Here is a 19,240-nt window from a genome sequence, read left to right as displayed (position 1 = left end):
CCCCGCGGCGCTGCCTCGCCTTTGGCTCGGGGTGGTGGCGGCTCACCCTGTTCCTTTGTCAGGACTTGTAGGGTTCTCTGGTGCAAGGAATCGGCTTATGTAACTGGGGCTAAAGACTGTCCTGAGCCGTTGCTTCGGTCTGCCTCAAATATAGGGAGCGCCCTGGGTGAAAGTAAACTGATCAGAGCACTCAGCTCTGCATATGTGTAGTCAGAAGGATGCGTTCTCGCATCTTGTAGAGGCTTAATGGAAAACGTTCAGAAAACATTGAGAGTGGAGAACGACCGACTTCAGAAACTGAAGCAAATGCTGTTTCTCTTAATAACGTAAATCTGCGTGAGCGGAGAGTTGGACAGTTTTGCGACTAGCTTTTTCAGCTTTTGATTGCAAAGATAAACTGGTTTTTAATCACACTTTTTTTTTTTAATTGCTTTGATGTGCAGTTTTTTCTAAGCTTAAAAAACCCCTAAAAATATAAGCAAGGATTCTTAATATCTTTTTTTTAATGTATGCTGAAGAAGGTGTTATAAAGTACTAACAAAATACACAGTAACTGGTAACTCTGTAAAGTATGTTTAGTTTATCTCACATATACTGTCTCATACTGTAGCAGAAATGCAGAATTATTTCTAAATAAAATTTGAGACAGCTACAATGTTAACTGTTTCTACTTCATGGATTAGGTCATCAGTAATATGGCTATACTTTTGTTTTTCTTGTTTATTGGGTCAATTTTGAATGCTTTGTCAGGACTTTTTTTCTTAGAAGTATGTTGCTGGAATGGTAAAAGTATCTAGAGAGTTCTTTTAGAATAAGCAGGTGTACTGGGTCTGGCTGGGATGGAATTAACTTTCTTCATAGCAGCCCATATGGTGCTGTACTTTGAATTTGTGACCAAAACAGTGTTGATATAACACATCAATGTTTTAGCTATTGCTGATCACTGCTTGCACAGTGTCAGGGCCTTTTCTTTTTCCCACTTTGCCCCTCCAGCGAGTAGATTGGGGGTGGACAAGAAGTTGGGAGGGGACACAGCTGAGACAGCTGACCCCAACTGACCAAAGGGATATTCCATGTCATATAACGTCATGCTCAACAATAAAACTGAGGGGTAGTCTTTCCAAGGTGGTTGTCACTCAGAGACTGGATAGGCATTGGTCTGCTGGTGGGAGATGGTGAGTGACTGCCTTTGTATCACTTGTTTCCCTCCTGCCCCCCTTCTTCACTTATTAAACTGCCTTTTATCTCAATCCATGAGTTTTCTCACTGTTGCTCTTCCTATTATCTCCCCCATTGTGTTGGGGGTGGGGGGAGTGAGCAAGTGGCTGCATGCATGCTTGGCCGCTGGCCGGGGTCAACCCACCACAGCAGGCAAGTGGCTGCATGCATGCTTGGCTGCTGGCCGGGGTCAACCCACCACAGCAGGCAAATAATATATTTAATGTATTGAAACAGGGCAACCTCACAAAAGGAGGAGAACATCTGAGCCATCTGAAATTGAAGAGAGACTTGAATCTTTAATATGCAGAGTGGGAGAGAAGGTATAAATACTATTTCCATATTGTTTTGTGACTTAGGGTCCTTGAACATAATACATTGTTTTCTTTGTTTTATATGTTTTTATGTGTTAACAGAACATTAGTGGTCCAAAAAAAGAAAATCCATTGGAAACTTCCTAGCTGGATGTCCTGGTTTTGGCTGGGATAGAGTTAATTTTCTTCTTGGTAGCTGGTACAGTGCTGTGTTTTGGATTTAGTGTGAGAATGATGTTGATAACACCCTGAGGTTTTAGTTGTTGCTAAGTAGGGCTTATCTTAAGCCAAGGACTTTTCAGTTTCCCATGCTCTGCCAGCAAGGAGGTGTGCAAGAAGCTGGGAGGGAGCATAGCCGGGGCAGCTGACCCGAACTAGCCAAAGGGGTATTCCATACCATGGAACGTCATGCCCAGTATATAAACAGGGGGGAGTTGGCCGGGAGGCACAGATCGCTGCTCGGGCATCGGTCAGCGGGTGGTGAGCAATTGCATTGTGCATCACTTGTCTTTTCTTGGGTGTTATTTCTCTCTTTTTTTTTTTTTTTTGTTATATTCCTTTTCATTACAATTATTATTATTATATTATTATTATTAGTTAGTAGTGTATTTTATTTTACTTTAGTTATTAAACTGTTCTTATCTCAACCCACGAGTTTTACTTTTTTTTCCTTTCCTCCTCCCCATCCCACTGGGAGGGGGGAGGGGGAAGCAGCTGCGTGGTGCTGAGTTGCTGGCTGGGGTTAAACCACGACACTGGAAAATTGTTGGCCTGTGCAAAACTGGGTTTTTAAAAAGAAAATTCTTAAATGCTAACCCTGTGATATAATGCTGAAGTATAACTAGTGAAGAGGTATCATTCCAACTCTGAACTTTATCACTACTTCCATTTTTTTCAAGGAGTAGAGGGTAAATAATGAGATGTGTACCAAAAAAACCCAAACAAACAACAAAAGACCCCACCAATGTCACAACTGATCTTGGGACTTGGCTGGGTTTGGTGCTTGTAACAAGCGTAGAAAAAAGCGTGACAACAAATATGATGGGTCTTATACATTAATTTAAGCCACATACAAGCTATGTAGTTGTTTCACTTCCCCTGATGTCATTAATATAATGTTTAATTCAGTTACTGAGAGACCTCTGAAGCTGTGTTAACTCTTACTTCCTAGGAAAACACTAGAGCTCCTTGCTGTGGAGAAGTCACAACTGAAGCTCTTTTTAGTCATTTTTGCTTCTTATTTCTAGCAAATGAGAGAAATTGTGAGTTCCTAATGGCATTTGAATCATTACTTCTAACAGGAAGAAAATGCGAAGTAATATTTTGTTTTATCCTATTTGTTTGTCTTCTGCTTGTTACTGTGGGGATAGTTGATATACCTGATTGATGAGAAGACACTCTTTTCTTTCTTAGAGTACTTCCTCTCTGGAGAGCAACTTGGAGGGTCTAGCTGGTGTCTTGGAAGCTGATCTACCAAACTATAAAAGCAAGATATTAAGAATTCTTTGTACTGTGTACGTATGCAGAAGATTTGGGAGGTGCTCTGTTATCTATGCTAAATAGAAAACTTAAATTATTTGAAGTACTTCAAAAGCTGTGAACAGCTTTTAGTTCTTGAACACTGTTATTGCTTAGGGTTTGTCTTACTCCAAGCAAAAGAAATCTGAGGAGAAGCTTAGTCTATTGACTTAGGCATAGATCAAGGAAAATATCCATGTACAGTACTCTCACTTGAAATGTGTGCACAAGGTCATAAGCAGAGTAGATCCCAGAGCTGCTTTCTTGTTGCCATGGGGAATATGCTGGGTAGTATCTTGTTTCTGAATTGAACGGTCACTAAAGAATACAAAAATCTGTTGGGTGCCAATTCTTATCTGTGTATTCCTACTTTTCCTATTCCCCTTTTTAGAGGCTGAGGTGCTCCTCTCTCCATGAACCTACCCTCTAGTAGTGGAGAGATGAAGGGACCAGAGGTAGGCTCCCCCCTTGACTAGCAGCACTCCTTCCTCTCCCTAGCAAAGCACTGAAACAGAGTTACTTTGTCTGTTGGGCCACTGGGGACGTGTCCCAGGAGGGGATTGTGTAGGGTCTGCAATAGTATACCACATTTTGGGGGGTGTGTGGTGTTTCAGTGCCAGCTTGTGCTATAGCTGTAAGGAAACTTTAAATCCATTTTGTAGCACTGTTCATAAACATAAGTCAAACAGTACATCTGTTTCCTACAACAGTTGAATGCCTTTGAAGGCATGGAGTGAGCTTACACGTTTACAAAAAATTTGAAGAAAATAAGTGGTTACAATAGGACCTAACCTGTCTATTTCTTTAAGACCTTATACTGAAAATTGCTTACTTAAGTTTGAGATACTTACAATCAAATTTAACTTTTAAGTGATGTAAAATGTTTACATCTCTTGTGTAATCTTGCTGTTCTAGTGTAATAGAATGGCTAACTTATGCTACACTGAACAAGTTGTCTTAAATGGTATTATTCGGCCATATTCCCATAGAGTATATAAAACACTGGAAAATGAGGCAGAATAGTCAGAATGGTTTCTAATATATATATTTAATTAACAGATTTATTTTTTTAAATGACTGATACTTTCAAAACTCTCTGTTAAATGATATATTTTGGCAGTACTTAAAATTATATTACTAGAAGCTTTTGTCAAATGTCATTCCAGTCTGATATCTTATGCCCTTTGCTTCAATAACAGCTTTTGTCCAGATTGAAAGTTTTGCTGAGTTGGAGACTGCAGCTGAAAATGTCTTAAAGTATAGTTGCTATAGGTTTTAGAACCTACTATAATCCTAAATGCTTACGAGTTAAAAAGAAAATATACTGAAATGTAGTTAAAAGTAGCGTATATATTCCTAAAGGATTATAGTCCTAAAAAGGATGTTCTGTAATCTTTTGTCCACAGGACATGACTAATGTCAGGTTAGCAGTTTACCTTGCTTACACACAATAGAAGCGTGACCTATACAAAGCAGGTTCAAAGATGCTATGTAAATGCAGTGGTTGGCATGTGATAAATGAACATCTAACAAAATGTTTGTTTTTCTTCATTTAAATCAGTGCACGTCTATTACCAGAAAAGCTTACCATTTACACAACGTTAGTTGGGCTGCTGAATGCCAGGAACTACAACTTTGGTGGGGAATTTGTAGAAGCCATGATTCGTCAGCTCAAAGAATGTTTGAAAGTCAACATGTATAATGAAGCTGAGTACTTAGTAAGTGGAATCTTTCACATCTCTCTTTCCCCTAGTCTTCCTCTCCCCGTCCCCACCCAATATTACTTACTCTTCCTTTTGACATCCAGAGGGGCTGGAGGTTTTCTGTATGCAACATGGTCTTTTCTGGCATCCCCATGTAGTGCTCCATAGACATGCCAGGAGAAAGTGTGTGGTATTCCTTCCTAAGGAGATGAAAAATTAGGTTATGATTGCAAAACTGACCTCTAAACTATGTGTGAAATTTCCCACAGCCAAATAAACTCTCAGGAAATCAGAGGTTTTCTTTCTCCCCCCCCAGTTTGTTCAGTTTGTTCTACAGGAGAATCTAGAAGGTGAATGAAAGCTATTCATTTCTACTGTGCTCAGAGACAAATACTGTTCCTGTTGAGTCCCTATTTATTTATTTATTTATTTTAAAGGCAGCTTATTCCCAAGTGGATAGGTTATATTGGACGGCTGTAATCAGTCCTGTATACTCATCCTGCTTGTGAGTAACGAAGACCAAGTGGGTAATTCTCAGTGCTGGCTCCTTTTGAAACCACTTCAATTTGATTAGCAGCATACCATTAGTTTGGTGCCTTCTTAAAACCTGACAATAGCAGTGGTTTTAAGGGTCTGTCTGTATGAAACTAGTTCAGTTATGGATAAGTGAGCGTAGAAATGTATTTTGTATGAATGTCATGTATGAGCAGCATACTGATTTAACACTGATGTGTACTGTTATTCTTCTGGATACATGCAAAAAGTGAATTTCCATCTTCAGTCTTGCATACTGTGTGTGTGTGTTTGTCTCTTTCATCCCCAACAGCTCCCCTGCCCTACCCCTTGCCTCTGTCTCTCTGACTCTCGCCCCTGCCCCATGTAATGCTCTCTCGCTCGCAGGACCCTGCCCTGTGTCTCACGCATGCTCTTTCCAGCCCCTGGCCCGTGTCTTGCTGGCTATTTCTTTCTCTGGCTTGTGCCCTGCATCTTACTCTCTCGCTTGTTCTTTCTCCAGTGTCCTGGTTTCGGCTGGGACAGAGTTAACTCTCTTCTTAGTAGCTGGTACAGTGCTGTGTTTTGGATTTAGTGTGAGAATGATGTTGATGACACTCTGATGTTTGAGTTGTTGCTAAGTAGCGCTTATCCTAAGTTAAGGACTTTTCAGTTTCCCATGTTCTGCCAGCAAGGAGGTGTACAAGAAGCTGGGAGGGAGCATAGCTGGGACAGCTGACCTGAACTAGCCAAAGGGATATTCCATACCATGGAACGTCATGCCCAGTATATAAACAGGGGGGAGTTGGCCGGGAGGGGCGGATTGCTGCTCAGGCATTGGTCAGTGGGTGGTGAGCAATTGCATTGTGCATCACTTGTCTTTTCTTGGGTTTTATTTCTCTTTTTTTTTTTTTTTTGTTATATTCCTTTTCATTACTATTATTATATTATTATTATTATTAGTTAGTAGTGTATTTTATTTTACTTTAGTTATTAAACCGTTCTTATCTCAACCCACGAGTTTTACTTTTTTTCCAGATCTTCCTCCCCATCCCACTGGGAGGGGGGAGCAGCTGTGTGGTGCTTAGTTGCTGGCTGGGGTTAAACCACTACATCCAGCTACCACCCTGTAACGTGCTCTGGCTCATGCCTCGTGTCTCACTCATTCTTAGGCTTGCACCCTTTGGCTCGCTCTCTTGCTCCTGCTTTCTCCAGTTCCCTCCCTGTGATGTGCTTTAACTATCATGCACTGGATTGCATTCTCTGTGTCTCACTCGTTCTTTCTTCAGCTGTCAACCGTTGGTGCTGTCTGGCTCGTTCTTTCTCGAGCTCCCACCCTGTCATGCACTGTAGCTCATGCATTTTGGCTTGCATGTTCTTGCTGCTGCTTATGCTCCCATCCTGTGACACATTCTGGCTTGTGCCCTGTGTCTCCCTCTCACTTCTTTCTCCAGCTGTCACTGTGTGTCCCATCCATTTCCCCCCTGCTCTGTTGTGCCCTCTTCCCCCCTTCCCCCTCCCCCTGTGCATCCATCCCTCTCTCCCCCATTTCCTTTGAAGTTGAATTAATGCTTATTTCTTTTTGTGTAGCTGAATGCAAGAGTATTCATTTAAAAATTAATAAAATAACATTTTTTGTTGTTGTTCAATAGGTTCGTTTTCTGTCTGATCTTGTGAATTGTCACGTAATAGCTGCACCTTCAATGGTAGCCATGTTTGAGAACTTTGTGAGTGTGACACAGGAGGAAGATATACCGCAAGTAAGCATAGTAACTGCCATCTCAAGTGTTGTGCTGTTTTTACACAATTTCACTTTATCATGAATAAAACATTCACTTAGCATGAATAAAAGGATCCTGTGAGTTAGACAATACATGCATACAGTCAAATAGTTAAGTCTTCTGTAGTGAGGTAACTCAAGTAAATTTCTTTTACTTCTGGCAAGTATATAATACTCAGTGAGTTCTGCCAAGTTTATTGAACAGTTGTAATATATAGTTAGTTTGCAGAAAGTAATATTTGTTCTCTTATGTGTGCATGTCATGTTCCAAATAAAATATAGCATCTTTCAGGTAAGAATATGTTTTTTCCTTGTCTGCCAATCCAGCTAATGCACCGTGGACTATGGTAATTGGTTTTAGCTCTTTCTTTGCTGATGAGTGCATTGCAGTAGCCTAAAGAATTCATAGATCATGTTAAGGTCACTGTAACAGTGATGCACCTTATGGGTTGCGTATGCCTACTTTATGGAAGGATCAATTATTAAATCATTCTGCTGATAGCTTAGTTCAACTTCACTTTTTTTCTTTGTTAAGAGTTTTAAAAGAAATTCGTCAGGAAACTTGGCATTGGTAACTTTGAATGATTTAAGTAAAGAGGCTCTGTAGAAGGGTTTTTATGTGGGTCTCCAAATATACTGTATATCTAAATGTCTGCCTCTTGAATTATACATACCTGTTTTCAAACAGCCTCTTGACACGTCTTCAGGAACTTGAACTGACACACAGTTGTAATCCCAAGTATTGATTGCTGATTTAACTGGAGTTGATCTCTACATCCCCTTAAATACTCCTGGGTTTGCTATTCTTTGCATTGAGACAAATTCAATAAGTTTGTCAAAGAAATCCCTTTTTAATTTATTTCCTGTAGGTACGATGTGATTGGTATGTGTTTGCATTTCTGTCATCTTTGCCTTGGGTTGGAAAGGAGTTGTATGAGAAGAAAGATGCTGAAATAGATCGCCTCTTGTCCCACACAGAAAGCTATCTGAAGTAAGCTATAACCAGTAAAAATATACTCTTTCTGGTACCTATTCAAGTATGGATCAATAGCTTTGATTATTGTTAATTTAGAAATACTCTAAATTCTTAGACCCAAACAACTGTGAGGAAAAGACCCTGAAAAATAAAATAGATGGAGAGATTTATGAATCTAAACAACTTAAGTATCACTCTCAACTTCTGTGTGTGTTGAAGGTAATATTTTCTTGATGCATATATGTCTGCATTGTTATGACTAGGCTGCTGGTCACCTGTGTCTGTGTGTCTGTCTGTCTGTGTGTGTGTGTGTCTTTTTCTCTAAGTGATTTGAGTTAACACTGCTATTGAGACTAGGTGTTAGTGATAACTTAAATGTTCACAAACCTGTTTTTATGTTACTGCAGACCTCATCAGCTCAATAGACCAAATAGTAGTACACTCACAATAAGAAAACATTGCTTTCTTAGATCAGCTTCTTAAGTGTTAGGTTTTCTTTCCTGTATAAACAGGCGTCGCCAGAAGATTCATGTACCCATGTTACAAGTTTGGACTGCTGATAAACCACATCCACAAGAAGAGGCAAGTAGGCTTTATTTATTTTGTACTGTTTAAAAGATGCTTTAAAAGAATTATTTGGCTGAAGTGTTCTTTGGAAATTTAAAATTAAAGGTACTTTAAGAAAAAATTTAATTCTTTTGAATCGCCCTCCCATGTGTCTTTATTCCAAATGGATTCTAGGTAAGAAGTTCTCTTCCAAGTCTCGGGCTAAAACTTAGAGCTGCATTGGGTGAGTGGGAGAACATTTTGTCATTTGGTGACAGTCCCCTTTAGGAAATGCTGCTAAACAAGGAATGATCGCTGAACATAATATTCTTGGGAAATGGGGTTACAAGGCTCTGTACTGAAAGTACCTTTTGGAGAAGGAGGATGTAATTTACCCATTAAAACATTTCCCTTCTGCAAAAAGAAAACCTTTAGAGTGTTCTTCCTGCAGTGGCTTTGCTTTTTACAGCTCTAGAAAGTGCTAAACAGATACATGCAAATGTTATGCAGCACTAATTGCACCTCTTTCATAATGAAACCAAAAATATTAGAGGGGAGAGGTGGCTGATATGGGGTGGTTTTTATTGAGCCTTTACTTTTTCCTTCACTGGACTCAGTCCAGTATATATCAATGTCTGCCTTGTACTGAGGAGCCCAATACTGGATACAGCACTTCAGATGTGGCCTTACAAGTACTGAATAGAGGGGAAGGATCACTTCCCTCGACCTGCTGGCTATGCTCTTGCCGATAAAGCCCAGAATGTGATTGGCTTTCTTTGCTGCAAGGGCACATTGTCGGCTCACGTTTAACTTGTCCACCAGGACCCCCAGGTCCTTTTCTGCAAAGCTGCTTTCTGGCTAGTCAGCCCCCAACTGGTGTTCCTCCCCAGGTGTAGGGTTTGGCATTTGCCTTTGTTGAACTGCATGAGGTTCCTGTCAGCACATTTCTCCAGCCTGTCCAGGTCCCTCTGAACGTCAGCCCTGCTCTCCTTGTATTAACCGCTCCCCCTCAATTTGGTATCTCTTAGACTGTATTTAAATCTTTAATTGTAATATTGAAATAATGTGGGTCTTTTTGTAGGTGGAATGAACGTTGATTGAATTAATATTGATGCAGTGAATTTGTGTATCACACTTGGACTCCTGGACTGCACTCTGGTGTTTATTTTACTAGTAAAATGGCAGATGCCTTTAATGTGTGAAATTAGGAGCAAGATTGCTGTTCAGAGTTGTTAAGTTGTCTCTTGGTTTACTGAATCATTAGATGGCTTCTAATAAGCAATTTAAGTAGCTGCTTGTTTTTTTTTCTGAATGCAATAAGGAATTTACCTAAATGTTTGATAGTCCATATGTCACAGGGAGCTACAAGTTCAGTTATAAAATTCAGCATATCTGATATTTCATGTCTTTTCCTTCAGTACTTGGACTGCCTTTGGGCCCAGATTCAGAAGTTGAAAAAAGACCGTTGGCAAGAAAGACACATTCTGAGGCCTTACCTTGCCTTTGACAGTATTCTTTGTGAAGCATTGCAGCATAACCTGCCTCCATTCACTCCTCCACCTCACACTGAAGATTCAGTGTACCCAATGCCAAGGGTTATTTTTCGGATGTTTGACTACACAGATGACCCAGAGGTATGTATTTGCTAGGGTGGAACTGAATGTGCAATGGGGGGGTTGCAAGGCAGTGCTGGTCAAGATGCAGTATCGCCTCTCCCAGAATGGTTATCAGTGTGAAAGTCAGCAGTAATTACATTTTGATACTGCTGGGGAGATTAACTAGATGACAGAGTTAATGCTGACAGGTAGATTATTGAAGTTTAAAATTTAATAAGTGACTTACAGATGTTTTCATTAAGGATATGTCTTGAATGGATTCTCTAATGTCTAATAATATAACTGTGTTCGGGTAGCAGCCTCTCCTTCTGTGAGGATGGTGGTTTGGGTTTCCTCAGCCTAGCTGCTTATAGGAACTTTATACATTGAAGACTATCCTCTACTCATCTGTTCAAATTGGTTGATATAGATCACAGAACATAGTGGTTGACCTGGGTTAGATCAAAAGTCCATCTAGCCCAGTTTCTGTCTTCAGCAGCGGCCAAGAGCAGATGTTTTGACATGAGAATTTAGGCATAGGGGAAGAAAAGAAAATACTTTCCCCATATACTTTTCCACCTGTTAGCTTCATTTGATGGCCCCCAATTCTTGCATTGGAAGAGACAGCAAACATTTGTTCTCTCCAACCTCTCTAGGCAATTCGTCATTTATAAAATCTCTAGCATATCCTGGCTCAACTGTGTCTTTTCTAGGTTGAATGATAGTAGCCTGTCTAATTGTTCCTTATACAGAAGCTGTTCTATACCCTAGGTCACCACCATCACCTTTTTCTGAAACTTTTCCAGTTCTGCTATACTGCTATATCCTGTTGGGGGAGGGGAGAGTGGCAAGTATGACTAGAACTGCATACAGAATGGAAGATGTGGATGCACCATGAACCTATACAGTGGCATAACGTTCAGTGTTGTTCCCTATTCCTTTTCTGATAAGTCCAGTCTGTTATTGAATACTGAGATAAGGTTTGTATAGAACTGTGTCACAACCAAGTTTGCATTCCTGAACAATAGAGGGCAGTTCAGTGCTCACCACTTTATATGTGAAGCTGGTCTATTTTTCCCATCTGTAGGCAAAATTCAACCAGTCATTTTATGATTATCTTCTGCTTTAACACCCAGACACCAAGTTTCTCAAGGTTTTTTTTTATCTGCAATTTTTCATGGATGGCCCTTGTTGTTACCAAGTTATTTAAAAGTAGCATCTGCAAGCTTTTTCATATCCAATGCCTGCTCCCTTTCCAGATAATTTATGGATCTGCTGAACAGCACAGGTCCCTGGATAGATTCCTGTGGGATTCTGCTGGTGACCCTCCTCTGCTGTGAGAACTGATCACTTATCTTTTAACCAGTTATTTATATGTGTAAGGACTTTCCCTCTTATACTGTGGTTGCTTAGTTTACATGAAAGCCTTTTGAAGATCCAGCTAGGCTGTCAGCCATGTTTCTCATATCTACACACGATTGTTGACTTTGTCAGAGAGCTCCAATAAGTTTGAGAGGCCTGACTTTACAAAAGCTGTGCTGCCTCTTCCCCAAACAGCATTTATGCTTATGCTTCCTAATGCTGTTATTTTTTTAATAGTTTTCAATAATTTGCCCAATATGGAAGTCAGCCTTGCTGGTTTGCAATTTCCTGGAAGACCTTTACAATTGATATCATCTTAGTTGATTAGATATCAGGTTGATTTTGAATGAGAGGATATGCACCCCAATTAATAGGTCAGCTATTTCATTCTCAAGTTCCTTGAACTCTTCGGTGGGTAATCACTTGTTGGCATGTCTTCATCTAGACACAACTTCAGCTTTCAGGATTCTTTTTGCTAACCTCTCTTGTACTACCATTTAGCACATCTGATTTCCTTTTTGCCTCTTTGCAAGTCTCTCTCAGTAAATAGTATGCATTTGCTACACGGTAACTTTAAATAGTCTCTGTGCCACCCTCAAAAATGGAACTTTTTAGCTGCCCCTTTTAGCTTCTATTCATAACACCCTTTTTGAAGCTAAGTATGTAAAATGAAAAAATGCAGTAGTGTATTTTTTACTTGGCATGTTATAGCCTGTGTTGCTGTCACAGTCAGTCATGTAGTCAAATACTATGTCTTTTCCCTGTTTAGGCCTGGAATTTCAATCCATCAGGGTTCTGTTACTTATTTACATGTTTAGCTTGTTGATCTGATTTGCATCTGTGCTCTCTTTAACATGCAACACCACTCCTCTACCAGTATGGCCTATACTCGCTCCTGCATGCTTTATACCTTGATGGTTCTTTAGTTTTACAGTGAGATTGCCCTTGCCTAGTCAAAATTTCCACCTTTCTGTGAACAGAGCTGTTGTTATAGCCACAATGAGAAGAGCAAATAGATACAGTAATCTCAGTGCCATTTAGTTGTATTTTCTGGAACATTGATACATAACTGTGAGCACATTACAAAGAATTAACAATGTGATTACAAAATCATTCTATCATTTTTAGGATGTTTCTGGGACTGTTTCTTTTAGGTTTTTGGAAGATAATTCTCAGAGCCAATGAAACAGTTATCTTTTGCAAGTATTGCACTTGCTATAAATGTAGGTTTGTAATGCTTTGGGTCTAGTTTTGCAGGGCTGTAAAGGATAATAAGGTACTGGTATGCAATCGAGTTCTTGCAGCTTGAGTTCTTGCATCAGCTGATGCATAGTAACAGACAGTGAATATACAACTAAGCCACACTGGACTAATTATGAAGTAAAGCATGTTTGTTAAGCTAGCTATTAAACTATGCTTTTATAACCAGCATAAAGACAGAACATTGAGATGATTAAAGCTGCAATGTTTTCACTTTGCAACTAGAGCAGGCTGCATTGTCAGTTCCCAGATCGCTCTGATCTTCTGTGCTATAACTGGAAAAGATGAAGTGTGTATTAATACACTCCTGATGTATAATAATTTTGTGTAACTTGAAGAAACAAAAGGTGCAAAACATCAATTGTTTAGCATGGTCCCAGCTGCCTAAATATAGAAGTACTTAAGTCTTGTATGTGAAATTAACAAACTATAAACGGCACAAAAACTGTTTCATTGTAAATATGGGTGCAGTTGAAATCATAGCTGGCTATTTGTTTATAAGATTTTTACATGATTCAGGTACAAATCTGGTACAAAAATCCAAAATCTTTTCTCATTATAATGTTGTATTTGGTAACTTTGTTGACTCTAAAACTTGCTGATGTTAAATCTCCATGAGTGCCTAATTCAATCTGTCAAGTTTTATTTTTATTTATATATGTGTGTGTGTGTGCATATTAAAAAATTGTGTTTCTCAACAGTGATCTTTCATCAATTTTGATTCCATTTTAATAGGGCCCTGTCATGCCTGGCAGTCATTCTGTTGAAAGATTTGTAATAGAAGAAAACCTCCACTGCATCATCAAATCCCACTGGAAAGAAAGAAAGACTTGGTAAGATGCTGCTTATTGTTATGGGTTCCCAGCACTGTTTATATATAATCATGGCTTCCCCTAACATCAGGGACCTTCAAAGCCCAACAACATTTAAGTAAAAGTTTGAAATTCAGCATTTCCTGAAGTGTTCAGTGAACTATGGTTGACGCTGTTATCTGGAATAATGTGAGGCTGGAGTATCCTGTTCATGTAATTCAGTAGGGCTGAGGCACCCTGATGATCGCATCCTGGATTATCCAGGATTTCTCTACAGAGGATGGCACAGACCCACTCTTTGCAGTACTGCAGAGACTCTCAATGTGTTTGTACTGTGCTTTCCAGCACAAGCACGACGAGTGTTGAACTGGCTCTGTCTGGAAGTTTCCTGTTGCTCCTGCTTCTTCTTCATCCCATTCTTTTTTCCTCTTTTTGTAATTATATGGAAGAGATAATTGAGCTAGGTCTGCATGGGAGCCAGTACAGTGTCAACAAAGTTTATTATTTAAAGTTCTATGCAGCTGTAGGAAATGATGTTGTAACAATGTAGCAAATCTCAATGAGAGACCTTATGGGAAGGGAAGATGGTTTAATTTTAAAATAAAACTGAAGTAAAGCTCATTCACGCTCACCCTCTCAGGCATCAAAACATGAGTGAATCCCAAGTGGTCTGTCCAGCAGTCAGGCACCAAGATGGCTGTATCTGGGTAATCTGTTCAAGATTACTTGAATTGACAAGGACAAAGGATTCCCACCAGCTACTGAGTCTTCCTCGTGTCTCCTGGGTTGTTCTTCATTTGGCAACTGTGCTGGTTTGGGGCCTTTTTGTATGCTTAAGGAGTTGACAAGTGGTTGCAATCTTTTGTCTTTACATCCTGTGTTGAACACCTCTGAGAGTCAGTAGGATTTGCTCACTGTTTCTGTTCTGTATCTCCTTATCTGGGTGTCTTATGGCTCCTACCCTCTTCTGTCTTCCCACCATTATCTCTTAATGGCTTGAATCTTTTAGTCTGGATGTGGGCTATCACTTCTTTTAGGCTGCCCTTCCTTTCCCCAAGTTGGGTATCCTGATAAGCTGCAGGTAGAGGTGTGCTAGGATCTTGATGACCTATAAATCTAGGTGACATTAACATATGCTCTTATAGCCTGTCAGGGAGCCACAAGGGTAGGGTGCCTTGCAAGGAAAGGGGAGCCAAGGGTGACCCCAGCACAGGCAGGGCAGTGGCCTTGCTGACAGGGTGCAGTCCCTCAGGACCCAATCAAGAGCAGAGCGGGTCCATGATGATAACCAGGGTCAAACACAGTCCAGTGATCGCCAGGCAAGTCTGTAGTGATGAGGCAGGGCTGAGGTCAAGTCAGTGGGTCAGAATCGGGGAGGTAAAAGCTCAGGTGTAGGCATAGCCGCAACACAACTGCAGTGTAGCTCATGCAGGGCCAGGTGCAAGAACCTCAGCTTAAAAGCAGCTCCCAAGGAAAAAGGGTTGGGGGGAACCTCTGCTGAGCATTCTTCTAAGTCATTATTTTAAGGCCACATAATGGGTCTGGCTGGGATGGAGTTAATTTTCTTTATAGCAGTCCATATGGTGCTATGCTTTGGATTTGTGACCAAAACAGTGTTGATAACACACTGATATTTTAGCTATTGCTGAGCAGTGCTTGCACAGCATCAAGGCCTTCTCTGTTACTCACTGCCCCCTCAGCAAGTAGGCTGGGGGTAGGCAAGAGGCTGGGAGGGGACACAGCTGACCCCAACCAACCAAAGGGATAGTCCGTACCATATGACATTGTGCTCAGCAATAAAAGTTTGGGGAAAGAAGGAGGAAGGGGGAGACATTCATGGTTATGGCATTTGTTTTCCCAAGCAGCCATTACATATACTAAGGCCCCACTTTCCAGGAAGCAGCTGGACATCCTCCTGCCAATGGGAAGTAGTGAATGAAATCCTTATTTTGCTTTGCTTGCATGTGCAGCTTTTGCTCTCCCTATTAAACTTTCATTATCTTGATCCATGAGTCTTTTCATCTTCCTTTGGTTTTCTCCCCATCTTGTGGGAGAGGGGAGTGAGTGAGCAGCTGGGGGTGGGGCGTGTGTGTGGTGTTGGCTGTTAGCCAAGGCTAACCCACCACAGTCCAGCAGCAAAACCTTGGGGAGGGGATGTACTCAGGGCCTTCCTTCTCTCTCTTCTTTCTGGTGCTTTCACACCCAGACATTCCTATTAATTTTCCATTGAGGCCAATCTTAACACTTCTCTTGCAATTCTTTTTGCTGCCAGGCAACGGTCCAGTTAGATTTCTTCATTTCTGCTGAAATATCTGATATGGGTAATTGGTAACCCAGATAATTTACCACAGATATTTAGCTCTCTTGTGCTCCCAAGTAAGAGCCAGCAAACTTGGTATACTGTGCAAAAATTAGGCAGGAATAGTGTTTTTGGTGCGGATATGTGTTGTAGGTTTTTGGTTACAGCTTTTTGACTCAGCAGAGACTAGAAATCCAGCACTGTTGAAGTTAATGGAGGGGACTTCTTTATTTCCCCAAAGAAAGTAAGACTAGAGGGAGGTTATAAGAAGTGCTAGAGAGATAAAATTTGAAAAATAGCATTTTTTTGCTTTTTATAAATAATGGGTAATGCTGTATCTTTTAATCAATTCATTTGTAACACTAATATGTCTTCTATAGCCCATTAGTTTGATGGATTGAGAATGAATGGAAAGCAAATCTATTGTTTGGATCTTTTTTTTATTTTTCCTGATATACCAATGTGGTTTGTCCTTTAGTGGACAGATGACAGCATCACAGGTCACTGTGAGGGTTTATGTAAAACTGCGTTTTGTTTAGCAGTCTGTGTTCAAGCGTTGCTTGGGTATGGAGATGAAATGTGTCTCTCCGAACCATGGTTCGGGTACTGCTGTTAAGAGCTTGTGCCAGGTTTTTGTATGTGTTCTGTGAATAAATAGACAATTTCAGTCTTTGAGGTCTGCTTATTTTACCTGCTTTATAAGGGTAAAATCTTGCAAAGAATTAAGTATTTCATGTCTGTTTAGTATCTACATCATTTTTGCTGTGTTTCAGTTTAAACTAAATGCATCTGTTAATTTGCAGTGCTGCACAGTTGTTGAGCTATCCAGGAAATAATAAGATCCCCTTGAACTACCACATAGTAGAGGTATGTGTTTTACAGATAACTTCTTTATTTCCAAAGTAACAAACCCCAATGAACTCCATGATGGATCTATTAAATTACAGTATGATTTAGGAGTCTGCAGTCTTATCCTGTTGACTTAAAGTGCAACGGCTTTGAACAGGTTAGATAATAATAATAAATTCAACTATTATTATTATTACTGTTGTTATTAATTTATTTATGTGATGTTTAGGAGCCTTGTTCAGGAATCAGGATCTTACAGTGCAACAGCATTCTAAGTCATGGTATTTCTCGAGTTGTTCTTGAATGTTTCTCTGTGTTAATCACTCTGTGCTAGACTGTCTTGGAGATGACTGCACTTAAAAGATCTTGCGAATAAAAGTTACTTAAGTTAGTCTTTTTTTTAGTGATCTTCTAAGTCACTTGGATGAATTGTATACCAATGCCCCTGAAAGGCATTTATTGTGAAAGTGGTATGTTTTCTCCTTCAAGTTGGAGGATTTTAAATAACCATAAATATATATTGGAATAGGAATGTAGTTTTCCTCTTGCTGCCTCCTTTCAGTGGACTGCTAACAAGATGCAGAGCTGTATAAAACTTGCTTCAAAAACTCCTGTCTAAAGTTAAAAGATAAAAAGTGATTGTAGTAATAACAGCAAATTGTCATGTGAAAAACTTAAAAAGGGGTCACTAGAAATGAAATTCAGAGCTAATTGCAAGAAGTCATAAGATTGTGGAATGCTTACCTTAATCAAGATGGGATTAACAATTCAACTTTGCACCAAAATCCCAAATATTCCGAATGCCCTGAAACTTAGTTTTGGTCAGCTTGAGACACTTTCCGTACTCCAAGTTCAGTCAACAGAAATCTTAGAGTTAGTAAAGTTTTTCTGCCGTTAACATCTAAGTACTTTCAGGGACCTTAAAACCTCAGGTGTTTGTGCAACTGTTTTACAGAATATTACTTTATGCTCAGTTACACATTACTTCCAAAAAGAGTTATCGCAGATCATGATTAAACAGACTACTTAAAGGCCTTGAAAAATTAGTTGATTCAGAAATGCATCAAATCTGAAAATAACCAAAGTTTGTATAGATGAAATTCTTAGAATCATAGAATGGTTTGAGTTGGAAGGGACCTTTAAAGATCATCTAGTTCCAACCCCCCTGCCATGGGCAGGCACATCTTTCATTTGATCAGGTTGCTCAAAGCCCCATCCAACCTGACCTTGAACACTTTCAGGGATGGGGCATTGTCCTGGTTTCGGATGGGATAGTTAATTTTCTTCTTAGTAGCTGGTACAGTGCTGTGTATTGGATTTAGTGTGAGAATACTGTTGATAACACGTTGATGTTTCAGTTGTTGCTAAATAGCACTTAAGGATTTTTCAGTTTCCCATGCTCTGCCAGCAAGGAGGTGTGCGAGAAGCTGGGAGGGAGCATGGCCATGGCAGCTGACCCGAACTAGCCAAAGGGATATTCCATACAATGGAACGTCATGCCCAGTATATAAACAGGGGGGAGTTGGCCAGGAGGGGCAGATTGCTGCTTGGGCATTGGTCAGCGGGTGGTGAGCAATTGCATTGTGCATCACTTGTCTTTTCTTGGGTGTTATTTCTTTTTTTTTTTTTTTGTTATATTCCTTTTCATTACAATTATTATTATGATATTATTATTATTATTCTTAGTAGTGTATTTTATTTTACTTTAGTTATTTAACTGTTCTTATCTCAACCCACGAGTTTTACCTTTTTTTCCGATCCTCCTCCCCACCCCACTGGGATGGGGGAGGGGGAAGTGGCTGGTGGTACTTAGTTGCTAGCTGGGGTTAAACCACGACAGGCATCCACAACTTCTCTGGGCAACCTGTTTTCCAGTGTCTCACCATCCTCATTGTAAAGAATTTCTTCCTAATATCGAATCTAAACCTACCCTCTTTCAGTTTAAACCATTTCCCCTTGTCCTGTCACTGCAGGCTTTAGTAAAAAGTCTGTCCTCATCTTTCTTATAAGCCCCCTTTATCTATTGAAACGCCGCAATAAGGTCTCCCTGCAGCCTTCTCCAGGCTGAACAGCCTGCCTTTCAGGTTGTTCAGCCTTTCTTCACAGGAGAGGTGTTCCAGCCCCCTGATCATCTTCGTGGCCCTCCTCTGGACCCGCTCTAACAGGTCCATGTCTTTCTGGTACTGGGGACCCCAGAGCTGGATGCAGTACTCCAGGTGGGGTCTCACCAGAGCGGAGTAGAGGGGCAGAATCACCTCCCTTGACCTGCTGGCCACGCTTCTTTTGATGCGGCCCAGGATATGATTGGCTTTCTGGGCTGCAAGCGCACATTGCCAGCTCATGTCCCATTTTTCATCCACCAGTACCCCCAAGTCCTTCTCTTCAGGGCTGCTCTCAATCCATTCATCCCCCATTCTGTACTGATATTGGGGACTGCCCCGACCCAGGTGCAGGACCTTGCACTTGGCCTTGTTGAACTTCATGAGGATCGCACAGGCCCACTTCTCCAGCCTGCC

At 40.5% G+C, this 19,240-nt stretch overlaps 1 protein-coding gene across 1 annotated transcript in view; it reads left to right on the top strand.

Moving 5' to 3' along the window:
* LOC127029009 (nuclear cap-binding protein subunit 1-like) overlaps window positions 1-19,240 on the top strand; it is a 55,760-nt gene that overhangs the window by 170 nt on the left and 36,350 nt on the right. The window contains exons 2-10 of the mRNA XM_050914681.1: window positions 1,456-1,541; window positions 2,946-3,046; window positions 4,612-4,768; window positions 6,898-7,005; window positions 7,895-8,016; window positions 8,514-8,583; window positions 9,966-10,181; window positions 13,500-13,597; window positions 16,679-16,742. Of these exons, the coding sequence (XP_050770638.1) occupies window positions 1,456-1,541; window positions 2,946-3,046; window positions 4,612-4,768; window positions 6,898-7,005; window positions 7,895-8,016; window positions 8,514-8,583; window positions 9,966-10,181; window positions 13,500-13,597; window positions 16,679-16,742 (1,022 nt within the window). The remainder of the gene's footprint in view (window positions 1-1,455; window positions 1,542-2,945; window positions 3,047-4,611; window positions 4,769-6,897; window positions 7,006-7,894; window positions 8,017-8,513; window positions 8,584-9,965; window positions 10,182-13,499; window positions 13,598-16,678; window positions 16,743-19,240) is intronic.

The sequence above is a fragment of the Gymnogyps californianus genome, unplaced genomic scaffold (genome assembly GCF_018139145.2).
Source record: "Gymnogyps californianus isolate 813 unplaced genomic scaffold, ASM1813914v2 HiC_scaffold_60, whole genome shotgun sequence".
NCBI lineage: Eukaryota > Metazoa > Chordata > Aves > Accipitriformes > Cathartidae > Gymnogyps > Gymnogyps californianus.
The sequence above is the reverse complement of the archived record's forward strand: the minus strand, read 5'-3'. Positions and strand labels throughout refer to the sequence as shown.